Genomic DNA, 26752 nt, shown 5'->3' on the forward strand with positions numbered 1-26752 from the left:
CAGCTGGCCCCAGAACTGTACCACCACCTCAGACATATCTAATCAACTAGCATGACGCGGCCTTGGCCGCCTCCTCATGATTCCTCAGTTTCCCTTGCATGACATGGGCTTAAATAGAGTAAGAATCAGAATAGAACTACAAAATTATTTTAGGTAGAGTAACGGTCATATGTTTACCAATTAATGATCTAAGCAATAATGTAGAGCAAGGCTGGTGATGCCAGAAATCCCTTAGCTGAACTACAAACGTAAGAGGTCAACAGGATACAGAGAAGTCCATTTATAACATGAGGGAGTAGAAAACGATGCAAGTTCACGTATTGTAACAAAATGAAAGCAGTAAATGGAAATATTACCATGCTATGACATCTGGCTGTAGAGTTTCATCATGATCCAGAAATAATCTTGCATCTATATCTTTGTTTTTGAGATACAGCTCTTCATACTGTTTCAAGAGAACCTCAACCTCAAAAACATTGAAGGAAACAATTTTATTTTATAGGAACAAATGTGACAGTTTACTGAATAATATAAAGCAGTCCTACCTCATGAATACAACGCTGAAATGCTAAAATAATGACCTTGGAGTTCAAAGTAATTTCTTGCACAGCAGCTGAACCTTACCCAGAAGAATATTATCATTCCCACACACAAACAAAGATCATCTTTTATAAGAGAAAATGATCCAAGATCATGAAGAAAAATTGGACTTGACACTGTAAAGGAGCTAAAAATAGCTAGAGTGGGAGACAGACCTGCAAATCAAACCAACATTTCCACACTGTTAAAACTTTCCTTCCAGAAAAAGAAAAAAAAGGTGTCTCTAGGAGCAGGAAATGTAAAATTATCGTACTTAAAACACCTGTCAGTTAATCGGCTCCATCCCTGCCTCTGCTGGCTTGGTGATGAAGGCCAAGACCCAAACTTAAACCTTCTTGTCATGAATATAAGAAGAGTTTTCCCATTTCATATTAATATTTGTACTGGTGTAGTTCTTACAAGACTTGCCTATTTCTACAAAAACATAGACTGTTATTTCATATCTACATTGTTTTTTAAGCAACTGTTAGAAGTGTGTTACATGAGATCCCACATTGATATGACTTCATTTTGCATGGAAAAGTTTGTTAGTTTTCAGGTTTGGGTTTTATTTTTTTTTTTACCGGGAGTGAATAAAATTAACTGGAAGTCTGAAATTTTTTTATCGGGACCCGATACCAGAAGCCTCCACTTAAAATCTGCTGCTGTGCTCCTGCACACAAGTAGGCAGTCACCTCAATTATCAAATATCAATTATATGGGGATGATGCTATGCTCTGGGAAATTTCTGCTACAAAACCAGGCAACACTGCATATGAACTCAAAATAATCCTCTCCCAGTTGCAAGAAAAAGCTGCAAATACCTCCTACACAGTTTCACTCTTCAGCCTTCCTTTTCCCTTTGTCAAGTGAATTTGTTCCCAATTGATCAAGTGGTTAAATTTTTTGAGATTAGAACTATTAAATCAAGTATTTTCTTTCAATTCTTATTATCACTATTTTTTTTTACTTAAGCTCATTATCTTTTCTTTTTTCATTATCTTCCTAATGGCTTACTCATTCTTTTTGTCTAAAATAGTTTAGTATTTCATAAAATTCTGGAAAATTCTGATTCTCACTGAAAAAAAAACCCAGCAGCTCCAAGTCAAAAAGGCTGTACTGGGCTAGCTAGGAAGAAACCTTCAGGCAAAAAATAAGAGTTCTGAATAAATCTATTCAGCAGTTCATCAAGTTTGACCATCAAACACACAGTGAAAGCAAATGAAGTACCAACATTAAGCCTCAAAAACTTTTCTTGTTTTGAACACAACATCAAAATTTATCAAAAGCTCAGTGTCTTTTATGAAAATAAAATTTAGTTTAAATGTCCCATATAACTATCTATTGTAATGATGATCTCAGCTATGACTGATGGTTAGTTGGAAGTTCACACAGGGCTTCCCAATTATATATACCCATAGATTAACTGCTGACACCCTGAAAATATTTTGGAAGGCATTAAGATCTTTTATTTTGTCCCCCACCCAAGACACAGTGAGAGTGAGCAGAACATATACTTGGCTAAAGCTTGCAGACCTTCAGTCTGATAAGCTTCAAAGCTGCATATTTTCAGGTTACCACATCTATGAGTTACACACAGCTAAACCTGCTCTTTTAAGAAAAGGGGATGTAAACACACTGGAAGTAACTTCCTACTAAGGCGCACTCCTGCATGTGATTGCGTAGAGGCAGTCTGATGCATCCAGGCTACAACTCAGTAAGATCAAAGTAATTTTGCATGGACACAGTACTCCCAAACATGCCAGTTGTGAAACTGAGCCTAATCTTTTGGATATCTCTCTAACTTGAAACAGTAGCATGTCTCAGTCATATTTAAATTAAGGTGTGGAATTTAAGTCTGTATGCATTTATAGACTTGACTTCAGAAAACCCATCTTGCAGTAATTGTATTTTACATTAATGATCTCACCAAGACTATGGACATGCAACTCTTAAGTCATGTTTTGCTTTGAGCAAAAGCACCCACTCAGCCTCAGGAAATTAATTCATTAAGCTCAAATGTAAAAGGCAAACGTGTTCCATGAATACTGGAATTTCTGCTAAGCCATCCTCCTGAAAAACAACGCATTTTATAGATGATTTTAGAACCACCTATTAGAACTTAAGCAACATGTAAAGTGAATCTTAAGCAATATGACATGAATTAAAGTACTGTGGTTGAACTGTCTTAAATTCCTCCAATTACCTCTGGTAGTCCTTTTGAAGCTACAACACCAATCGAACTCAAGAACGGAACAAAGCTTGAGAAATACACATTTTTTACCTAAAAAAAGAAAAAACGTAACATTAGCAACATACAGCAATGTACAGAGTCAGCTATGCAAACACTGCTTTCACATTGTTAAATAAAGAAACTGAGACACTTCTGTATTGCACTGTGTTTTGTTTTCAATAAAGCACAAATGAAATTGCCTACATATGGAAAATTATGATACGTAAGCATGCATTGCGTATCCCATTGCTGGAACACTAAATAACTGAACTGGGAAAGAACTGCACTATTCACAGTCCTCTTATATTTCTGCTTTCATTATCTGCTTGGATATTAAAAAAAAAATCAGTCCTTTTTATACATGAAGATTCATCAGTGAAGGACAAGGGGGAAAGGGTCTTTAAGACCATCAGCAGAAGCAATGTGCTTGTTGCACACATCTGATCGTGGGATGCAGCTGTGAAGCTCCATCAGAACAGCCTGGCATCTACACGCTAGACACTGTGATCAGTGCATAACTTCATACTGTATTCTTTACAGTTGTTTCCCTGGTGAACTTATCACTTGTACTGAAAGGCTTGGGTTTTGTTGGGTTTGGGGCTTTTTTGTTTGTTTTGGGGGGGTTGTTTGTTTAGTTGGTTTGTTTGTTGTGGTTTTTTTTTTTTTAACTACCTGCTACAGAAACTATAGAATAGTAGAATCTTTCATTGTTGAACTTGAGAGAATAGTTAAGCAAGCATGACTACTGATATTTAACAAGACCACTTAAACACATATTCCAGATGCAGTTTAGCAGCAAGATCTAACAGACTTTAAGACACAGGCATTACCTCATCTAAATTACAATCATGCTCTTTACAAAGGATTTCAATAACTTTTGTATCGGTATCTATTTGCTTTGAAGTACGTGTATTCCTGTTCTGACCTCTTCTTGGAGTTCGAGCTGAACCATTAACAGTCACTGCAGTCACAGCAGACTCTGGAAAGACAGAATCACCACAAGGTTAGAGTCTTCTTAAGAAAGTAGATATTTAAATTTTTATACCTAAGGAGACTTAAATTTTTATATAATTTTTCAGGTCCCCTTCTTAAATATTTCCATTGTAATCTGTTCAGCTGGGCGAAAAAAAAAAAACCCAAACATCATTACAGGAAACATATACAAAAAGAGAACTAATTTTTAAATTCCTTTATCAGTATTCATCCATTTTGTGTTTAAAAAGCTATTCATCACAAAGTAGTAGCACATTCTGCAATTAGCTTTGAATAAGCATGTTTCACAGAGCTAGGAAAGCCTTATCTTTTCACAATTAGTAAATTTTTTCTACTTTTACAGATGTGTGAAACAAGGAATTGAAAGAGTAACTCCACTCTGTGAAGGTTAATGAAGTCACAAAAGGCTTAAGTGCTGATGGGAACCTGGAAGACTGTTCTGCAGGGAATTCCTCCTTTACCCAAATACTTCTAAGCAAACAAGCATGAAAAAAACCTAGTTCACCTTGATGGAGATATCAAAAACACTTAATTCAGTGAGGTAAAAATGTTTAGTTTTGTTAAGCTCAAAGAAGATTGCTTCAATATTGTCAGCTTGAAATATGTTATTTATATTAATACGACACATTAACACCATGAAATATTGTTGGTTGAAAACTGATATTCTAATCAGTGTGCTGTTCTCATTTATAACTTCATTTGTATTTAATAAGTGTTCTGAGAAAATCCGACAAACTATATTCCTTAGGTGGTTGCACCTTAACCTCCTCCACCTTAGGCAGACCATAAAGCTTGACATCATTCAGCACAACGTGAAGCCTCTCGGTCATGAGGATCTGAACAACACAGGATGCTATTTGCCAAAAGAATGAAGCACTGTGTAACAGTTTACAGAGCACCTGCATCTATCATAAAGCTTCATGTCAGAAATATAATCCGTTATGCTTATAACAGCGATACCCATCTTTGCAATTTAGTCTGAAGCAGCAGAGTTACTTTTCAAGATAAAATGCACAGAACCAAACTGTTTCTAATAACGCCCTCTTAATCCTCATAGTTTCACACACAAAAAGATTAAATCAGTGTGAACAGAGTTGAAAAAAGGTTATTTAAATTCAGTGATCTTTGAAAAAGACATCCATTTACACCAACCATAGCTTTATAACATCTGAAATAAGCAGCAGTACATATCTATCTGATCACAATTGACAAATATAAATTCAAAATAGCGCTGGAAGGCAGGGATTTGCTTGCCACAAGATCATCCTTTCCTATTTTTATTCTAATCCTGATGCAAAGAAAGGGTAAGTTTTGGTCAAAACCAAACCCAAACAACAAACTGGGTTGTTCTTATCTGCAATAAATAATTACTAGGTCAGATAAATGTATTCCAAAATATGGAATTTAAAGAACATAGCAGGGAATACGTGATCTAGTTTATCACACTGTAATCCAAGTGGGTATTTACTTGTAGAACAAAGAAATAATGCAAGTAGATTTAGGCTATAAATATTAGCATCACATTCAGCAGGCATTAGCCTAGTTAGTAACAAAAAAAACAAAACCTGTTTTCTACATACTGTGGCTCCAAATACTTTCGAATATTTATGCCATAGCTTGCAGAAGAAAATATTCATCAAAAATAGAATTCTGTCTCTGAAATTTACAGTAAATGCTTGCTTTCTCTGCCCTTTTACTGAGATTTTCCAGGTTTTAGGTACAAAAATTCAATGACCAAAAAGTTACTGCTGAACAGAAGTTTCGACAGTGAAGACGCATTACATTTTCACTTAAAATAGAGAAGAGACACTTGGCAATAATGAAGGTGATGTAATAAAAGCAAAGCTATTTACAACCTACCTATATAGTTATATTTTGAGCTACCACTGCAATTACATTATGTATGCACCATATATTTATTTTAAAAGTCTGTATAGTCCAGTATATTTGTTATCATACATTCGTCAATGAAATATCAGCGTCATAGCTGATCAGCGTCATAGCTCAATCTGTCTTTTGTAACTGGAATTAAACTTAAATTACAGTTCTCAGTCATCATCTACCCAGAAAGTAAATTTTTACCAAAGTAAAATTGGCGTTTTAACAAGCCCCTGATAAACTTGTATTGGCAAAGGACACAGCAAATGGATTGTAGTAATGAAAAAAAAAATTATATTAAATACACTGCCACATTCAGATAATTTAAAATTACTATCATCTAAACTGAAATAAAATATTAAAAAAATCCATTTGGAGAAGTTTTATTATGTTAATAAATGAACATCAGCATGACTCAATAGAAATTTAAACCAATTTACTTCCTACTTCAGTGAACAAAACCCGGAAATCCTTACTGTATGGTTCCTTGAGCATAGCAGGAGGTGACAGTTTGATAAAATAATCTAAGACACACAGCAACAACTGGAAAGAAATCACCAGGTCATCTTCCATTTGCAACACTTTACCTGCAAACATTTAAAAAGGTAAAGAAAACCTTTGTGAGATGTTTGACATCACTTTAGAAGGGATTTTGAAAATATAAAGATTTGGAAGTTCATTTAATAAAACGCTGCAACTAGAATCCAGAAAGCATTATACAGGATGTCAGTGTTCTTTAAAGATTTTAAACTCAAGCTTCTTAAGAGGTTTAATGCCTTAGAGATAGCATACACATAAATAAATATATACTGTGCACAAAATCCCTACCTCTCAGTGCTCCTTTATGGCTTCTTTTTCATTCTACAATAGCGGAGTAACTGTGTAGACTCTTACCTACACGTACCTCTAAGCTGCTAAGCATTTAGAAAGCAGGAGCTACTAGTTCATAGAGAACAGAAATTCAAAACTCGCTATCATACCGTATACGCAGCCTGTCAAATTTATATGACATGACCTAGGAGGCACACAAACATTAGCACGGCGACTAAAACCACGTTATTTTAGCTGTTTCCAAATTATGATTCACATGCCAGAGAACATCTACAGAGCCATTCCAAGAGTATGCATTGCCACCAAATATTTGGAAAGTCAACAGCAATTCAGAACAGCTACAGACCACTATTGTGCTCTATTTACAGGGGCAATTTTCGTATTTATTTTAACAGAATTAGCAGGCATCATCCAAGTCTCGTGTGACTTCAGCTATTTGCTGATAAATTTTAGCTTTCCTTATTCTCAAAGGAAAGGTAAGCTAGAAAAATCGTGTGGGTTCCACGTTATGCTTGGAAAAGTCTAGTGAAAAAGCTCTATGAAAATCAGCTGTTCCAAAACAGATTTCAATGTCAGAGATGCATACACTTCGCTGATAACACAGACCTAGAGTAAGCAGCAATTAAGCAAAATTCATTTCTTTTCACAGGAACAGTACAATGAAATAGGATTCCATGGACTACTATAATTGTTAAATCACTCAGCCTTAACTGGAATTTCACACTTTTCAAGAAAAAAACCTGTAGTATACATAATTTCTGGGACTTATATATCTTATTATTATTCTCTTATTTATGTATGTACTTTAATACATTTATGATACATAAACTTATTAAAAAATCCTGCCAGTCTTTTCGGATAATCATGCATTATGAAAATACTGGAATATTGTAAAGCGCCTCAGAACAGACTCAGATACAGAATACCAACTTTCAGAGTAAAAAAAAAAAATATATATATATATACAGGAAGTAATAGAAGTTAAAAGAATAGCCAAATTTTATAGAAAGAAATATTACTGAGAACTTACAAAAACCACACAATCAAAACGTTCTGGGCCTATGGACATCTGTATAAAACGGATGTCAGTCTCATACTGGACATGCGAAAAACACCCCAACATTTGCTCTGATATTCATTAAAATAACGATCTTCTAATCAAAACTCACCTTTTGCCAGCAAAAAAGTAATCCAGTAATTTTTTAGAACTAATACAGAACTGAGTTCAGCAGAAATCCTGTTAAGACACAAAAATAAAGTCTTTGCCTTAACAGATCTGTAATAATTTAAACTGTAGCTTCTGAAAACATGCTTCAGTCTATGGAACAGTTTAAAGCAACATGCAACATTTCCCATAGAGTTAAGCCTATGAATAATTTCACCCATTCCCTACATAATTATGACTACACATTTGAAAAAATTAACTCTCTGTAAAGCCATCCAAGAATCAGGAACTATCTGTGTCATCCTTGGAAAAGAAAGTGAACACGGATAATTCACTTATGAGCTGTTCTCTCTTATGCCCTTGACTAATGTCCTACTCTCCAGGCTCAGCCGGCCCACAAGCTCATCTGGAAGCTGCTAAGGCATCTTTTCATCCATTCATTTGTTTCTGTGATTAGGAAGCTCACTCTCCAAATGCTCGTTTCCATCATGCTGGGACATCCAGCACTGAGTGGCAACCCTTCAAGGGGGAATTGATCAAACAGCAGCTTTCATCATCTCCCACTGAAATTTCAAGTCATCGAAACGAAACATGACATCTATGACTTAGCTCAATCTTCATTGGTTAAAAAAATAAAATGCCGACGCATTTTACAACTTATCTTGACAAACAATTTAGGAAAGTCAAACTTACTCACTACTAGGTTGTTCAAGATAAATAAGGCCACAAGTCCTAGAAAACAAACAAACAAACAAAATCTATTTTTAAACACTTTCCTGAAAACAATGTAATATCTTTGTCTTCAACTTAGCAAAAAAACCCACCAGTTAACAAAACATCATACTAACTCAAAAAGAAATGCTGACTCTTAGATAACAGGTTAACAACAGACCAACTAAAGTCCTGCCTGAGCTGAAATAATGCTGTTGCTTGCATGCTTATGTCAAAGCTCGCATAGTGGAATAATTTTAATTCTGTATAATAAAACTTATTGTTTTCTTCCAGGAAGACAGGATTTGTTTGCACATTGTTGCACAGTGGCTTGTAAAACACAGCAAAATACATGCTACAGCTGTGCAGAACACTACAAAAGGACGTTTCAAAACCTTTACTCTTTCTGTAGTGTCAACTGCAACTGTTGTTGTATAAAGTTTCTTCCTAGTGATTCAAGGTACATGTCATTTCAATAGATTCAGTTCATTCAAAAAGCAGACAGGGAAAACCCACAAATTTGAAATCCTTCTGTTTGAAAAAATGCTTACTGGAATTCAAGTTTTGAAAACGTAAGCAAGTAGAGTTAGAGGATGGACAAAAACCAAAACATGCTCGTGTAAATCCACAATTACACTTTTACAGAGTAGAAAAGAGTCGCAATCGGTAAAACTATTTACAATTCCATGGAACATTAAAGCTTTAAGCTTACAAAAATATTGCAATGTACACATTATGCAAGCTAATGGTGTGATTGATTTGACTTTGAAAAGACAAACATCTTTTATATCATATTTGTGCCTTGATTCTATGAACTACCAAGGGGTGACGTGCTATCCCTTGCAAGGGTCACTTAAGGGATATTTGAAAGTCTTTTGTGCTTTAGGAGGCAATACGTTGTAGTGACTCAAACTCCTGCAGGTAGAAATGGAAAGTCCCTTAAAGTAAAAAAAACACTGGATCATAAACCTAACCTTGTACTTGCAAAAGCTTAACAAAGGGACAAGCAGCTAAGCTGCTCAAGCTGCTCTTACCATTGTTTGTACTGCAACAAGGGGATTGTTTAACAAAGCATTATAATAGTTACAGAGTAAAATGTAAGGTATGTTTATTCAATATGTGTAAGCAGTTTCATTTCACTGTTCTGTAAATATTAGCACACGAGAGTTTAAATGGGCTCTCCTAATACACAGTTTGAAAAATCTAAATACTTGAATGTTAACAGCCATAAAGAATTCATAATTTCAAAATTAAAAATGTGTGTTACCTTTCAAACTTGTGGTATAGTGCAAGTAATACATCATATTTCTTTTTCAGCCTTGATACAGTGCTATCAACTTTAGTGCTTACAGTATCCATGTTAACATCCACCTCTTTCAGAAACTGAAAAAAAGTGCATACACTGTAAAAAAGGAAAAAAGAAGCCAGATTATCATAACTGGGAACGAGCATCATGCAACCGCTCTTTAAAAACCCCACCTAACTCCTCTGTCTAATTTCACAGGACTCCAGCATATTCTTACTACAACTAGCAGTGACTGAGGACGTTGCTTTGGAAAACACTACTCACTTACCTTGAGCCCTATATGTCACCTTTACATTTTCCAGATGTAGGAAAACTGTTTAACTTGATAGCACAGGCTTCTTGTGATATGGGCGCTACTACATAAAGAGAATTTTCTTGGCTAGCACTGATATCTTAGGAAGTCAGAACTGGCTAACTAGACACGTCTTTCATCCTTGCTCTCCCAGTAATGCCCAACACAGATATCTTGACTCTTCTGTTTTAGTTAAAAGCTCAACTTCAGAAATTTTCTTACTGCTCTAAGATGAGCTTTGGGTCAACATACACTAAAGAGAGACCTGGGAATGAAAACTGAGATGAATGCATTGAATTATACGGAACTCCAAGTCTTTCAACAGGTACTGGGGGCAAGGACAGCCCCAACCTATGAAAATACCATTACACAGGGGATGAAAGTTTTCCCTATTCATCCATTTAATATTACAGCCATCAAGAAAGCATTCTGTTTCGTGCACAACCAAAATGAGCAGATGCTAAAAATTGAGGAGGAAGAAAAACTGAGGAGGAAGCTACCAAATATACTTAACTTTATCAAATACATTTTTATTCTTTATCAGAATATTGGATTCTGAGAGATTTATTTTTGATCTTCGTCAGATTAAAAATACAGAATTATAAAGCCCATCAGAAGTTCATTTGGGAATTCTTTTACCACGGAATGAAAAATCTTTCCAATCTATCTGTGTGGCTCTAGAGGATACGATGACTGGTAGAAATCTCTGCTATATTGACCTTATAGCCTTAGGCTTTTTGTCAGCTAACAAGCAATTGAGTATTGCCAAAATAAAAAGCAGCAGAATAATAGATTACTCTCTGAAACCCCAAATGAAAAAGCCTCTTTCAGTTCGCAGCACAAGTTGGTCTGTACTCAGGTGGAATGGGCTGAACATCACTGCACACATGCAATTAGATTTCACCCACGTTCTTCCAACTCAGTCAAGACTGAACAGTTGTAAGTCAAAGCACAGGGCCTGACTACTGTTTTGAGAGACAATGCGAGGCAGGCGCAGCATGGAGAAGTCTAATCACAACTGCTGACTTCCAAGAAAAGGATATTTAACCCCAAGCCTAGGGTTACCACCACGATCTGCTCAGCAGTTCTGCCTTAGTTTCCTGCTCTAGAGCACTCAAAAGGAACACATGCTTTCAATACACAGCACAGTTATTAAGCAGATGGCACTGGAATCCTTTGCTTAGACTAATCTAAACTTATAGATAGGGATAGGGGTATACACCTATTGCTGTTGCCACCTAAATTTATCTTAAAAGTAGATACTATCCTATAATTTTAATTTCTGTATTATGAACTTAGTAAATATACAATAACAGTAACAATCCTCTAGCAAAAAGAATGTACAAATGTACAAAGTTTAGACTTGCACTAAAATGTTTGAAAGAGAGCAGCATTCTGGCAAACTATTTGAAAAGTAACTTTTTTTTTTTACTTATTGATTTAGCATAAGCCTAATGTTGGGAAAAAAAGGTTTATAGAAAAAACTTAATATAGGAAAAGAAAGGAAAATATTTTAAGTGTTAATTTACACCAAGGTTAAATTGATAACACTTCAGGTTAAACAAGAATCAGCTGTGAGATGCAATCAAAGCCAATTGCAGTTGAATCAAACAAGCTTCATTGCTCCCTTAACTAAAATAAAGGAGCAATAGGAGCAAAACTCCTAGTTTACCAAAATATTCAGAATTCCCATATGTAACCTTCACTTTAAAATCAACTAGACTGATAAGCAGAGATTCTCAATGCTTTAAAAACATTCTCTTTAGTAAAGTGTGACAAGTTAATTGTTGAAATCTAAATTCACACGCTTAAATTCACTTACCTTATGCTTATACTTTTCAGAAGCTCTGTGAAAGTGAATGTCATTTCATCCAGATCAATTGCTACAATAAAGATACAGACTCCCCATGTTTCCTTTTTCTTTTTGTTATAAGCCTTTTAGAAAAAGAGAATACAGTTTTTATTTTTAGTGTGCAATAAAAGCGGGTGATTCATGGAAGACATTAAATTGGCCAAACTAGATTAGAAACAGTAAAACAGAACATCCTCAAGCAAACATTTGACTAGCACAGTCATTCATTTGATAACTGAAAACCGTTACAAGTTTTACACTACAAATGAAAGACCAAGTACTTCAACAGTAGGAGTAACAGTACAAGATAAATTTAACCCATGCAATTCAGTAAAGCTTCAAAACAGAACCTTTAGTTCCATGGAATGTTTATGCAAACTACAATTATTTTTGAGCATAACAAGACATTGAAGATAAAGGAATCGGGAGAGAAGTCATTAGAAATAAGTATGAAATCATTACAAGGACAGGCAATAAATAGTGTGAACTTTATTCTCTAGCTAGGTCTTAACCGCTTGTCACAGCAGAACCACAAACCCACCTCTTTGTTTAGTAAAGTGTGACAGTAACAAGCACCTTTAGGCATTTTCCTACCATACACCTGCACTGAAGTGGTGAAAGACAGACCTTAGAAGTAAGGCACAAGCTGAAACCTATCACTCTTCAACAAAGAAAAGCCATCCTACAATGACAGACATGCCGTTCACATGGAGTTCACATGGTTCACAAGCTAGTCACTTGGAGCCAGAGGGTATCAGTGACGATTCCAGCTGTCTTCCACCAGAATAGCATCTCCACAGAAAACCTTTGAGGAAGTATGTTTCGTAGAAGCAGTGAAGAAAAAAACTCAAGCAAGTAGTACCATAGATTTTGGAAACAAGGCTATTTTGAGAAAGGAATTAAGCGTAGGTGCAGCTCTGAAAGCTCCTAGAACAGCAAACTCGTAAAAAACTCATTGAGGACTTGGCAACCCCAAAAATAAATCTCCAATGCTACTGAGGTTCACAGCTGCTTCAGCAAAGGAACAGTTTGAGCACGTCTCTCAGCAGCTCTAGGTCAAATGTGTTAGAGGACAGAGTTGAAACAAACCACAAAGAGTGAATAAGCTGAAACACCGAACTCCTGCTCCTCCATGCTGCTTAGAGTTGTCACCCACTCCCTGGCCTGTCCCTCCACCTACCTGCCTCTCAAACAACACCAGTGTGAGCCACAAGGGCCAGTTCACTCTAGGAAACGCTCCCAAAAGGCAACAAGAATAAGAGCGCACCAGACCAGGCTTCCTTCATCTTACAGTCTTCCAAAACTACCCTGAAAAGCTCTGCATCCTCAGCACCTGCTTGTGTCCTCGCTTTCTCAGCACTGTAACCATGACAAATAGCCTGCTCTGCACATAAACAGTACAAAAACTTCACTAACACTGCCAACAATTATATATATTATTATTTTTTTGCAACTGCGCTGCTTCTTTCTTGGGACCAGTGTTTACAGTGTTTATACATCCATGAAGACTGGCTGTGAGCTTTTACAAAGAATAAAAAGTTTCATTGGTTTGTGCAATTGAGAAGAATTATAGTACAGGCTTGAAAGCTGAAGTAACCAGCCACCTTCAACAAGATGGTATCTGTCCATTATCTAAGTTAGTACTTTCTTCATGCATTCCTATTTGAGCATTGCTATCAATCACGACACCTTGGATAACAGAAGATTATTTTGAAGGAAGCTATAAACAGACCGAGGTGCATTTGATGATACGCACCAGAATGGATATTAATACCAAATACTTACTGCCTCTTTGTTTACTGGAAACCCTCACATTTTAGATATGTTATACGCCATCATATAACACCAGCAACCTAAAGATTAGGCAAAAAAAATGCTCCCAAGGGTTTGCATAGAAGAAAGGCTTTGCTAAGAGATGTGCTCCCACCATTTCAGTCAGTCTCAAGAATCCTTTGCTGACAAGTACAATGAGATAAGGCACATAAGAACAAAATCTTGTACTCTGGATAGGAAGGTGTATTCTCCTGCATTAATGCATCTAGGGTAAAATGTTAAATTTTGAAGGCTCGGGCTAGCTAGTGACCTACCAAGAAGGAGGATGACCACTTATCAAGGACACCACAGCCACTGGAGTCGGTTGACCTCATTTAACAAGTAAGTTCCCTTTACTTCACACTCCTCCAAACTCTGACTGTGATGCTGTTCTGTAAATACAACATCTTGTAGGGCAGGAGGGCCAAGCGCTAGGAAGTGGTGGTTTGCTGCCTATCCAAACAAGCCTAGCTCTCCTAGTAAGCTTAGCTCTCCTTTGGGAGGATGAATGCTTGAAGGCTCTAACAATGGCTTATTTGATAAGAGTGAGGTCTGATTTAGCAAGAACAATCTTTAAACTCCTTATTCAGTATGTTTTGGGGTAAACAGGAGGCAGCCTAATGATCCACTAGATTCAAACTACTATGGTGAGTCAAACTCTAATATCAGAACTATCCTCCTATCCACTGCTGGCATTACAGGATGCTTTGGGCACCTTCTCCTCAACCAGACAGATGTTGGAAGGCTGCTGGCCTAACAAAAAAATTACACAGAACCCAGGACAAACGAATAGATTGTGCTTTTGTTTTTTCTAGTAGCAACGAAAAGGTGAGCAACACCTACTCATGCCCACCTCTTAACATCAACTGAATGAGGGAGGAGAGGAAAACATGAAACATCACCAGACTGGGACTATCCTAGTCACAACACCCAAAGACACAGGTGAACTCCTGTTTCCTGAGAAATAAGATTATCTGCCCATACTCACGCATGAAGATTTTAGTGATTTTAATACGTAAACTATAAATGTAGGATTGCAGAAGAGGAGAAGAGATAGGAGGAGGTCTTGCCGGCAAGTCAGACTCTCAAGTATTCTTCTCCTCATACCCCTTTCCTCCCAAACATCTTTCAAGTTCATGTCTATACGAATGAGTTAAAGATGAACACAGAACAAAAATCCAGCAGCATCACTCCGTTTGACTATTATGTCAGTGTCATAACTCCAGGGGAGCCAATGCTATGAAACAAATTAATGGTTTGTTTACAACCAAAGCCAGATGATTCATCCCAGATGGACTTCGGGGCATGGGAATGGACACAAGACAAATTCACAGCCAGCAATTCATTTCTGAGGGTTTTCTTTTTGACCGCAGTCTGACTCAAGACCTTTGTTGATACAGCACCACTACAGAAAACAGGCAGGACAACAGCTCAGCATTTGTCTTTGGCTGTCAGTCGTTTCCAATACGATGAATTCCAGTGACCTTATTTTAACTTGTCATTAATCAAAGCCTACCAATCACTAACTCAAAGATTACTTAACACCGAGTAGTCTACAGATTTTTCTTTTTTTAATTTAGGATTTGGGGGGACTGCGCTATACCTTTGGTCAACGTAGGTCAGTTTTGCTGAACCAATGCAGTCTTCTGCAGGAAAAGATATGAAAATCTTACAAAATCTTCCAAAATATTTTTCTCTCATTCTAGACTTACTAGTACTACTATTTAATGTATTTTTTAGCAGATCAGTTTGCCTAAATCCAGTGAAAACAACCCAGCGGAATCATAGGCTTAAAATGCTCATAATGAACTATTGTGAAATGAGATCCTTGTCTCTCTTCTTTCCAGATGTTATTACAAGGTGTTAAAGGCACTAACAGAAATAGTTTCTCTATCTCGAGACGTTCTCCAGTGCTAAACCAGTCATGACGAGATGGCCAGAGGAAGTCTCAGTTCTAGTTCGCAGTCAGAGATGTTGATTATCCTGTCATCACTGATAACAGCTTTGATGATAGCCTACAGAAGTGATCCAGGAATAGAAACACCAATTGATGTGTAAAAGGCAGTACATGCAAATAGGTGCTTGGATGACATGGGATACAGGATGTCACATGGTAAATACCAAAAGCCTAATTTTTGAAGGGTAAGATGTGGAACTTGTTGGCTTACTAAGACCGAAGCCACCACGTCCTAATCAATACACAGAACTAGGTAGATTCATGGGCATATTTATGATTAAAGGGGAGGAAGATGGCAGGGAAAAGGAAACAAGAAGCATTCACAACAGAGAACTGATCAGAACTTATGGGAAAAATATCCTAGAAAAAAAATTCTGAAAGTGAATGCTGTACCCACTGTCTACACATATAAGAAGTTCCATGCAAAGAAAGTTTCGATTGTCCATTTTTCAGCAATAACAGTTTTAAATTTTCTGTTGGGCATTGTCTGGATTGGAAGACTGCTTTAAGTTCTCAACCGATTAAATCAAACTCATATATAATACTTGCTAAAAGTAATGGAAGTCAGTGGAAAAGTGCCCCCAAGACTGGAGGGAACATCAATCTTTCCCCAGGCTGCGCAGAAGATGAGTAAAAAAAGAAACTGCATGCCAGTTAGATATGCTTTTAAAGAGAAAGGGCACAACACATACATGCAATGCATCCGCTACTGAAATACTGAATATCGTGAGCAAGAGTCCAAGGTGATGATTCATTTTCTTCAGGACTTTCAGTAAATCTTTGGGTTTTGTTTAATAACAGAGGATTCTAAAATATCTGCAATTTTGTTCAACCACCCAAAGCTTCAGTGGATTCAGGCTCAGTTTAGATGCAGTTCTATAAATAACAGACAAAGCTCTAGATAGAAAAGGCTTTATTAGCTCATAAGTGCTTCACGCTTTTGCCGAAAGCAAGAAGCCTCTGCATGCCCTTTCACATGAGGATGAGGTGGTTTACCAACTACAATGTTTTCTTTTTCACAAAAAAATACAACAAAAAGGAAATTATTTAATTTGAATATGAAATTTTATGAATTGGGAATACCTGACCTGCAGATCACTAAATTTTTTGGTCTATATAGAGCAACCTTGCTGTATTTAAGAACTCATTACTTCATTCCTCCACTTAAGCTATAGTTCAACTTTTAATTAAGTTTTCATCACTAAGAACACAGTTCAACTCTTGTGCAAATCAAGTGCTCAGCAGTATCTGCATACCAGTGCAAGCCATCAGCTGAAAATAATTTCAGAACCTAAGATGAGCAATTAGAAACAAGGGAATAGAATCATAGACTAGTTAGTGTTGGAAGGGACCTTAAAGATCATCTAGTTCCAATCCCCCTGCCATGGGCAGGGACACCTCCCATCAGACCAGGCTGCCCCAAGCTCCATCCAGCCTGGCCTTGAACAACTCCAGGAATGGGGCATCCACAGCTTTCCTGGACAACCTGTGCCAGTGCCTCACCACTCTCATAGTGAAGAAATTCTTTCTTATGTCTAGTCTAAATCTGCCGCTCAGAATATGACAAATATCCTCAGATGCTAGACTTGCAGAGGCAGGGGAGGAAAAAAGCAGCAACAATACTTTCTCATGTCCCTGGTGTACAGAATAATCACCATTGGCTTGAATGGTAACACAGGAACAGATTAGTGCAACACTTGGGGGCGGGGGGGGGGGGGTGTGAGAGGAATCCTGGGCAAAGAAAGTTAAACTAGGAAGGATTAACTATGCAGACTGCAGATCTTTCACAATTAGAGGGTTTTTTAATAGCAGGTTAAACAGACCCTTGATAAAAATAACTCATGAATCCATGAGTCTGAACAGCTGAGTACAGCAGCAGGAGAACAGGCCACATTTCCCAAATAGCGCTATGCACAAAGAAAAAAATGAAGTTCCTACCCACGCACCACATATTACAGCAAGTTGGGATGATGAGGTTGAAGGACATCAGACCCTATGCCTCAAGGTTCCATATCAGACTCCAATTTCTATCAATTTCCTAAATCACTTCAACTCTCTTTGCAGAAGTTTGGTTCCAATTTAGTCACCATGTCATCTGATCCTCAGATTGATTCTTTCCAATATATTAAGCAACAATTCACTCAAGTTTCTCTTTTTCCTGCTTATACCACCCAGCATTCTACTCCAAGTTCTCATTTTGCTGTTCCTTCCGAAACAAACAGTAATAGAACACAACAAACACCTTGAACTTTTTCCTAGCAGAATTACTACGGCTTCCAGGGCCTCTCCTAGCTTTTCCTCCAACAATCACATACTGCTCAAAGTACATTAGTAATTCCACTAAGTCTATTTATTCCACGTAGAGCTTATAGACACTATTGATTTCAGAAGAATTACAAAAAAAAAAAAGTATTAGAGAAGCAACAGTCAGAGGCATTTTCTAAGTCAACAACTGTGGGTGTATAAGAGTTTTCAAAATGAAGACAGTAAAAACTACAGCTCTAAAACAAATATTTTGTTTACCTAGGTAGCCTAATTTAGTAGACAAGAGAAGTAATAGAAGGAACAAAAGTTTTTGAATGACACTAAAGCAAAATCTCTTGTTTATACATATGCTTCTGTGTCTACAATAAACTTGTGTGGGAGTTAACCAGATAGAAAAATAATTTAAAATCAGAACATCTTTCTGGTCATGCATCAGGTGCCTTCCTTCGAGCCATATACCAACAGCAGTACAACAGCAGTACTCAGTACAACATTTCTGGAACTGGAGCCAGTGTTTGGAGATTTTGGGTTATGATTTTATTGTAGAAGAGTATAATTAAACTCTGACTGTCAGAGGAAAACTTTACCACCACATTTAACCAACAGCTGTAGTGCCTTGTACAATCTAGTGAAAGTGCCAGGTCTAATTTTCTGACTGAAAGTCAGCCTCATTTTCCAGAAAGATCATATATGCATCTCCTTTCCATCACCTTCCTCCTCCACACCTCTCACAAGTGTTTAGCTGCTTCAAGGATTCAAGACCCAGCTATGATAGGGCACAACTGCACTTCCTTGACTCAGACTGCTGTGGAAACAGACAAGCTGAGAGCACTGTATGAAAAGCTACTGTGCAGTGCTATGTAAGATGAGAAAGGTAAGATTTCAGAGAGAAATAGGGTCACAAGCAGCTCAAAGACTCAAAAGAAAAAAAACACCACTTTGGAAAGGTTTGACATCCTAAAGGAAAAAAGCAATAAGTCGGTCAGTTTTGGTGGTGCCAGTGGCTTCAGCAGGTGTTGTCACAGAGGATTCATTCTAGGGAGAATCAGATACCAACCTTTCTCCCTCCTGACTGATGCTTGCCTGGCCAGCACAAGTTCGTTAGGTGTTTCACTTGGACTGACTGGTCACTACATCATAGTAATCCTCAATGTGCATGTGCCAAAATGAATTGCTTTATATTTTTAAGCTGCATATGTCTTGTTTGCCAAGTCTCTTGCACATCATTACATGCACCGTCAATGACCCAAGAAGGACAGTACTAATAGATGCTTTCACTTTAAGTCACTAAATATCCATTGAGCAAGGATACAGCAGGTATTCAGACTAGGTCCAAGCACACATTTGCACCCTGAAACTATGCCAGTTACCACAGTACATTATGTCTGGGCCATGCTGCTTCCAAGTTAGCATTACAAGTCCCCTCCACATTCTAAAAGGCTTGGCAGGCACAATTTTGAGATCAACCACAAAGAACAAGGCCAGTGAGCCAGAGAAAGTAAGGTTTCAGATCTTTCACTCAACTGGTGTCCTGCTAGTTCTGTTTTCGCTTGAGAACAGAAAGCTGCTACATAAGCAGCTTCTGTTCCAGTCCAGAACTGAACAAATTAGCATTGAACCGCATTGATTAAAACATAACACAGCTAGTGCTAGCAGGACAAATCCTGGAACGGCCCCTCCAACATATCGCCCTTGTCACAGGGGAGAGAGAAGTGGGCAAACACAGCTTCCTCCCGAGTCCCTGCAACCTGGACCAGAGTGCCACTCCGAGAAGGCCTGCTCCCCCTGCTAACAGCTTCACTTGGAAAGAGAAGCAACAATCAGCTAGGCTGTTAATTCGCTTGACTTCACACTCAAATGAAGCCTATGCTGGCCTTGGCTAGAAATAGCAACTCCAGTACTTGCCAGGTCCCAATGGAGGAACACGCTTGCTGGCTTCCTCGCTTCAACATCTTGCTGATGCATCAGAAAGTCTGAGAAAAAGGCCTTGGATTGGCCCACAACATAATGCAGACTTTTTCTTACACACTGAAAGGTTCTTAGAATAGGCCTTAAAATGCACTTTAATTGCAAGACAATAAATATCAGTTATACGTCATGACAAAGATCTAGTCATTGCCCTCTTCTGAGTAGGTAAAGGAGACCATCTTCAGTTCCTGAAAAGAAGGGCTGCCAGTGCCCAGTGTTTTATTCGGGTGCTGCTAGGTAATGATCAGCAAAGAGAAAATCTCCCCTGTGAGTAAAATTTGCAGAATTATACTCAATACTGCCTTGTTTTTTTTTCACTCAACAGGACAGATTATTCCTGTTTCAGTTCATAGAGAGGAGTTCAAATACGCTTTAATGAAACATTTGGAAGATTTTGGAAGATCCAAGGCTAGTAATTGTATCTGTTACTGAAGGAGCTGCATACAGTCTCTTTCCCATGCTGTAATTGTATCATGTTGCAAAACTCAAAGGCATAAAGAGCTGGTATACCCATACCGCAGCTTGAAAACCACAGAAAACAAAGTATGACTAGTGACAGCCCAGCTACGGCAGTTCAGAGCAAGTTACAGAAGAACAAGCAGAAGTCTCAACAAATACAAGGACATTGGTTCCCGCAGTGGGAATATTACCCTAGCTAGATATTTTACACCTAATTCAGTCTGTTTAACAGAGCTTTGGTCATGATTTAATTGTATTGTAGCTCTTCTCCTAGTCAGCTTGTTGAGACAGCAGTTCTGCGCTGGGGAGGGCAGGGTGGAAATCAGGAAAGGGCATAACATTTTAATCTGTTTACACATGCCCAATGACTAACTTTGAACAGAAATACCTCAACGGTAAGTACATACAGGTTAACATTAGTCAGTACAAAAGAAGTTTGACACACAAACATCCCTTTCTCTGCAACAGTCTTCTCCATACCCTTTATGCAGCCTCATAAAGAAGGATCCAGTGGGAAGAAATACACAGAAACGCACGACGAGGTGACCTGCATAAAGCTGACTCAAACATACCTGAAATAACTTGGGGATTAAAGAATTAGCTGATCACACAGTGTTGTTTTTCATAGAATCATTGAATCACTAGGTTGGAAAAGACTTTTGAGATCACCAAGCCAAACCGTACTTGTCCGCTACTAAATCATACACCTAAGCACGTCATCTACCCACCTTTTAAATATCTCCAAGGATGGTGACTCCACCACCTCCCTGGGCAGCCTGTTCCAGTGCCTGATAACCCTTTCGGTGAAAAAATTTTTCTTAATGTCCAATCTGGACTGCCCCTGGTACAGCTTGAGGCCATTCCCTCTCATCCTATCACTCGGGAACAGAAAACAACATCCACCTTTCTACAACCTCCTTTCAAGCAGTTATAGACAGCAATAAGGTCTCCCCTGAGCCTCCTCTACTCCAGGCTAAACCACCCCAGTTCCCTCAACTGCTCCTGGTAAGGCTTCTTCTCCAGCCCCTTCATCAGTTTCATTGCCCTTCTGTGGACACGCTCCAGCACCTCATTGTCTTTCCTGTAGTGAGGGGCCCAAAACTAAACACAATATTAGAGGTGTGGTCTCACCAGTGCCGAGTAGAGTGCTTCCTAGTATTATTTCTCTAAAAAAATTACTGAGTCCATGCCTTCACTGAAAAACAGGAGTAACAAAGGAGAGTGCACAGAAGCCAGTTTATACAGACATACACAGCAGCATCCATTTAGACTAGACATAAGGAAGAATTTCTTCACAATGAGAGCAGTGAGGCACTGGAACAGGTTGCCCAGGGAAGATGTGGATGTCCCAGCCCTGGAAATGTACAAGGCCAAGCTAGATGGGGCCTTGGGCAGCCTGGTCTAGTGGGACACATCTCTGCCCATGGCAGGGGATTTGGAACTGGATGATCTTTAGTCAGAGAATCATAAAATAGTCTGGGTTGGAAGGGACCTTAAAGATCATCCAGTTCCAAGCCCCCTGCCATGGGCAGGGACACCTCCCACTAGACCAGGCTACCCAAGGCCCCATCCAACCTGGCCTTGAACACCTCCAAGGATGGGGCACCCAGAGCTTCCCTGGGCAACCTGTGCCAGTGCCTCACCACTCTCATAGTGAAGAAATTCTTCCTTATGTCTAATCTAAATCTGCCCCTCTCCAATTTATACCCATTGCCCCTAGTCCTGTCACTGCGAGCCTTCACAAAAAGTCCCTGGCCAGGTTTCTTGCAGCTCCTTCAGGTACTGGAAGGTTGCTATAAGGTCTCCTCAGAGTCTTCTCTTCTCCAGGCTGAAGAAGTCCAAGCCTCGCAGCCTGTCCTTGTATGGGAGGTGCTCCAGCCCTCTGATCATCTTTGCAGCCCTCCTCTGGATGTGTTCTAACACCTCCATATCCTTCTTATGTTGAAGACTCCAGACCTGGACAGAATACTCCAGATGAGGTCTCCCATGGGAGAAAGAGAGGGGCAGAATCACTTCCCTTGACCTGCGGGCCATGCTTCTTTTGATGTGGCCCAGGATACAGCTGGCCTTCTGGGCTGCGAGTGCGCATTGCTGGCTCAGGTCAACGAAGGTCCCTTCCAACCCAAATCATTCTATGATTCTATGACCCAATCCCAGTCTAACTGGGTTTTGGGGTTTTTTTTGAAAAACAAAGCTTCTCTGCACAGCCTTGGCTGCAGGCACTCGCCCCCCAGCCCGGCCCAGTCCGGTCCCGTACCCACGGGGCAAAGCACAGAGCCGGCGGGGGGGAAGCTGCGAGCAGCAGACACTCACCAGCGCTCCGCCGGCCGCCGCCAGGCTCTCATAGGTCCTCCACGCTCTCTCCCTCACGCTCTCCGACGCTTTCAGAGCATCACAGAGCACCACGAACTCCGCCTCGCCGATTTCCAGCCTACGGAAAGCCGCAGCCATCACCACTGGGACCCTGGGCCGCCGCCTCAGCGGTGACACCGCCCCGGGACGCGGCAGTCTCCGGTCCCCATCGTCCCCTCTCCCCATCAAGCGCTTACCGGGGTGCGGCGGGGGTCGCGGGGCCGCGCTCGGGGCTGGAGCGCTGGTTCCTGGCGGCGGCGCCGGCCCTGCGGGAGGGCTTGGGCGGCATCACGGCAACGACGGGGCTCGCCGGCTGCCACCCCCCTCCGTCGCCGCCCGAACCGCGGGAAAACCGCGTCACCGACACCCGCGCTTGACGTCACTTCCGGGCCGGCTGCCGCGCCCCCCCACACCCCTCCCCAGCGCAAACACAGGAGCCGAACCCGGAAGGAGAAGCCGCGCGCGCGCCAGGCTCCCGGCCAATGAGCGCGCCGCTCCCCCCGCGCCAGCCAATGGGAGCGAGAGCGGCCGCTGCTGCGGAGTGAGCGGAGCACGGGGCAGCAGAGGGGGTTCTCGCTTAGTGTTGTGTCCAGTTCTGGAGTCCTCGACATAAGGGGGATATGGAGCTTTTTGAGTCCGGAGAAGGGCTACAAGGATGATCAGAGGGCTGGAGCACCTCCCATACGAGGACAGGCTGAGAAAGTTGGGGCTGTTCAGCCTGGAGAACAGAAGGCTCAGAAGAGACCTTATAGCGTCCTTCCACTACCTGAAGGGGCTACAAGAAACCTGGGGAGGGACTGTTCACAAAGGCTTGTAGTGATAGGACTGGGGGCAATGGGTGTAAACTGGAGAGGGGCAGATTTAGACTAGACATGAGGAAGAATTCCTTTGCCATGAGAGTGGTGAGACACTGGCACAGGTTGCCCAGGGAAGTTGTGGCTGCCCCATCCCTGGAGGTGTCCAAGGCCAGGTTGGATGGGGCCTTGGGCAGCCTGGTCTGGTGGGAGGTGTCCCTGCCCATGACAGGGGGTTGGAACTGGGTGATCTTTAAGGTCCCTTCCAACCCAAACCATTCTATGGTTCTAAGCAATTTTATCTTTGGGAAGTTAGGCATCTTGTCCCTCTGACAGTGTGTTTTCTCTCAAGCAGTGTTCTTCCAGAACCATAGAATCACTAGGTTAGAAAAGACCTTTGAGATCATCAAGCACAGCCATACCTGTCCACTACTAAGCCATATCTCAGACACTGTTCATTCTTTGGAGGTTATAACATCTTGTGTGAAGTAAGAACTATGCTGGATAGATGTGTCTTCTTCTGTAATCACCTCTGTAGACTTTCCCTATCTCAAATGCCAGAAGTAGTTAGTGTTACAAGAAGTGGGATAGTTTTGATTTAAGCTAAAGTAGAGTGAAGTTTCATCTAAGTTTTTTTTTTTCTGAAAGTTAGACAGAATGGCCCTCTGATAGCATGTTTTTTTTTTCTTTTTCCAAGCAGTGTTTTTCCAGACACCGTTCAGTCCTTGGAGGTTCACAGAATCATGGAATGGTTTGGGTTGGAAGGGACCTTAAAGGTCATCCAGTTCCACCCTCTCACTAGACCAGGCTGCCAAAAGCCCTATCCAACCTCACCTTGAACACCTCCAAGGGCGGGGCAGCCATGACTTTCCTGGGCAACCTGTTCCAGTGCCTCACTACGCTTATTGTGAAGATTTTTTTCCTAATGTCTAATCTAAATCTTCCCCCTTCCAGTTTAAAGCCATTCTGCCTTGTCCTATCACTCCATGACCTTCTAAAAAGTCCCTCCACAGCTATCTTGTCACTTCCCCTCAGATACTGGAAAGTCACTATGAGGTCTCTTCTGAGCCTTCTCTTCCCCAGGCTGAACGGCCCCAACTCTCTCAGCCTGCCCTCCTATGGGAGGTTCTCCAGCCATCTGATTGTCTTTGTAGCCCTTCGAGATGATAACATCTTGTCTGAAATATGATCTGTGTTGAACAGATGTGTCTTCTTCTGTGATCCCCTCTTTTTGCAGCCTCTCCCCATCCCAAATGCAAGGTCAGGCAGAGCTGGCTCCAAAGCGCCAAATTAGCAAGAGTTTTGACTGTTGTGAAGTTCATAATAACATTAAAATTAGTCCTTGGGAAGTAATAGAATGTGCATAAGATTTCTGGGAGAATTTATACATATGCATGGCAGTGGGAAATACATCTGTCCCCAGCTCTTGTCTCGCTGCACACAATTGATAGAGATCACTCCCTTATGTTGCCCAGCCCTGATAAAAAGGGTGCTTGCTTTCTAAAACTCCTAAACAAGTCTTCCAGAGTTTATTTCCTGGTCTCACAAAGTGAGCACCTATGTTCCAGGTGTTCAGAGACCTTCAGGGTCTTTCACTCTCTCCAGAGGCAACAGCCTGAGTGTTCTGATACTTTAGGTGCTCAGCAAGCCAGAGGCAGTTGATGAACCGACTCCATGATATGGGAAGAGCCGTAGAGCTATATACAAAAATAAGTACCTATAGAGGTGTAGAGTAGGACTGAACTCAGAGGTCCTTTATTGCTGTCTCCCAGTCTGACATTTATAGAATTGTAGCATTGTTATGGTTGGTAAAAAGCTCTTAAGATCATCAAGCCCAACCAGCAACATGACACCACCATACCCTCATAAATCATGTCCTGAAGCGCCACACATACACATTTTTTGAACGCCTCCAGGGATGGTGACTCCACTGCTTCCCTGGGCAGCCTGTTCCAGGGCTTCGCACCATTTCAGTAAAGAAATTTTTCCTAATACCCAATCTAAACCTTCCCTGGCATAACTTGAGGCCATTTCCTCTTGTCCTATCACTTGTTACTTGTTGAATCCACCTCGCTACAACCTCCTTTCAGGTAGTTGTAGAGAGTGATAAGGTTTCCCCTCAGCCTCTTCTCCAGGCTAAACAATCCCAGTTTCCTCAGCCGTTCTTCCCAAGACTTGTATTCCAAACCCTTCCCCAGCTTCTTTGCTCGGCCCCATGAGGCCAGTCCAAATGTTGGATCAGTTTTGACCCTTAAAGCTAAGATGTAACAGAGCAGTAAGAACCTACTTTCATAGGGATGCTGCAGTGGAGATATCCATTGAACACGTGTCATCATTGAAAATGCTTTAGAGTTGATGAGCAAGATCAAAGAAGCTATGACAGCAAGTGTAACTACAGGGAGTGAACATACTGCTACCATAAGTGGTATTTAGTTTCCCTGTTAAGGCTTTCAAGAAGAAAAGAAAAAGCAGGGTTAAATTTTAATTCATTAATTTCAGAGCAATTTATTTTTCATCAAGCCCTAGCTAAAATACTACTTTTAACACTGCCTTACACTTTTAACACTGCATTACACTTTTAACACTTTCCATTAAAATTATGTTTAACGTAAGAACTTCTCCAGTCTTAATAAGGACTCCTCTGGATTTTAAACTGATGAGACTGAAACTCCCACTGTCCCAACTCATAGACCCCAAAAGTCTACTCTGTTGTCTGCAGTTGTATGTCCACATTTAGAAGGCAGATCACTGTTGCAAATTAGCACATTTCCTTTCAGATTTTTATGATGACAGCTTGTTAAAAAAAGCAAGATCTTTGCATGTGAGGGCTCTTAATACATGTACATATTTATCGTTTGGCTGCGAAGCAACTAGTTTTAGTGTGGTTGCTGCCAAACTTCTGGATTTAAAATAACATGAGTACAACTATGGTACACAATAAAAATTAACCAGTATTTTTAAGGTTTGTACACTTTCTCAATTTGTTCAAGCTTTTTCTTTATATTCATTAACTTATTTAAAAACTGAGAACAGTCTTTCTGGTTCACAATTAGAATTAAACCAATTACAGTAATGTGAATACAGAACAAATGGGATTTCTGAGGCAAAGCAAGGTACATAAATGCCAAATGAAATGTTTGAGTTGTAGAGTGTAGTGGGATTTAGACATTCCCTATTAAGAGTCCAGTAAAACCATGACAGTAACTGTATCCTGCTTCTAAGCACATTTCAAATGCTTCTAATCAGAACGTACCAGGTGCTGTGGAAGGTTCGATGCCTAAGACTGTGTTCATCTGCAGTTGAAT

The 26752-nt window shown here is 40.0% G+C and overlaps 1 protein-coding gene across 4 annotated transcripts in view; it reads right to left on the reverse strand.

The window, feature by feature from the left end:
- Nucleotides 1-26752, reverse strand: part of RB1 (RB transcriptional corepressor 1) — a 92775-nt gene that overhangs the window by 59765 nt on the left and 6258 nt on the right. For 3 of the 4 annotated variants that reach the window (XM_054070541.1, XM_054070516.1, XM_054070533.1), the window contains exons 3-10: nt 11811-11923; nt 9658-9792; nt 8373-8411; nt 7684-7751; nt 6160-6270; nt 3643-3791; nt 2786-2863; nt 357-466 (exon numbers count right to left, since the gene is read on the reverse strand). In XM_054070541.1, coding sequence (XP_053926516.1) covers nt 357-466; nt 2786-2863; nt 3643-3791; nt 6160-6270; nt 7684-7751; nt 8373-8411; nt 9658-9792; nt 11811-11923 — 803 coding nt within the window. Of the gene's footprint in view, nt 1-356; nt 467-2785; nt 2864-3642; nt 3792-6159; nt 6271-7683; nt 7752-8372; nt 8412-9657; nt 9793-11810; nt 11924-22614; nt 22733-22850; nt 23043-26752 lie in introns of those variants that run through there. The other variant, XM_054070526.1, reaches the window with a different exon arrangement.

This window comes from Cuculus canorus, chromosome 1 (genome assembly GCF_017976375.1).
Source record: "Cuculus canorus isolate bCucCan1 chromosome 1, bCucCan1.pri, whole genome shotgun sequence".
NCBI lineage: Eukaryota > Metazoa > Chordata > Aves > Cuculiformes > Cuculidae > Cuculus > Cuculus canorus.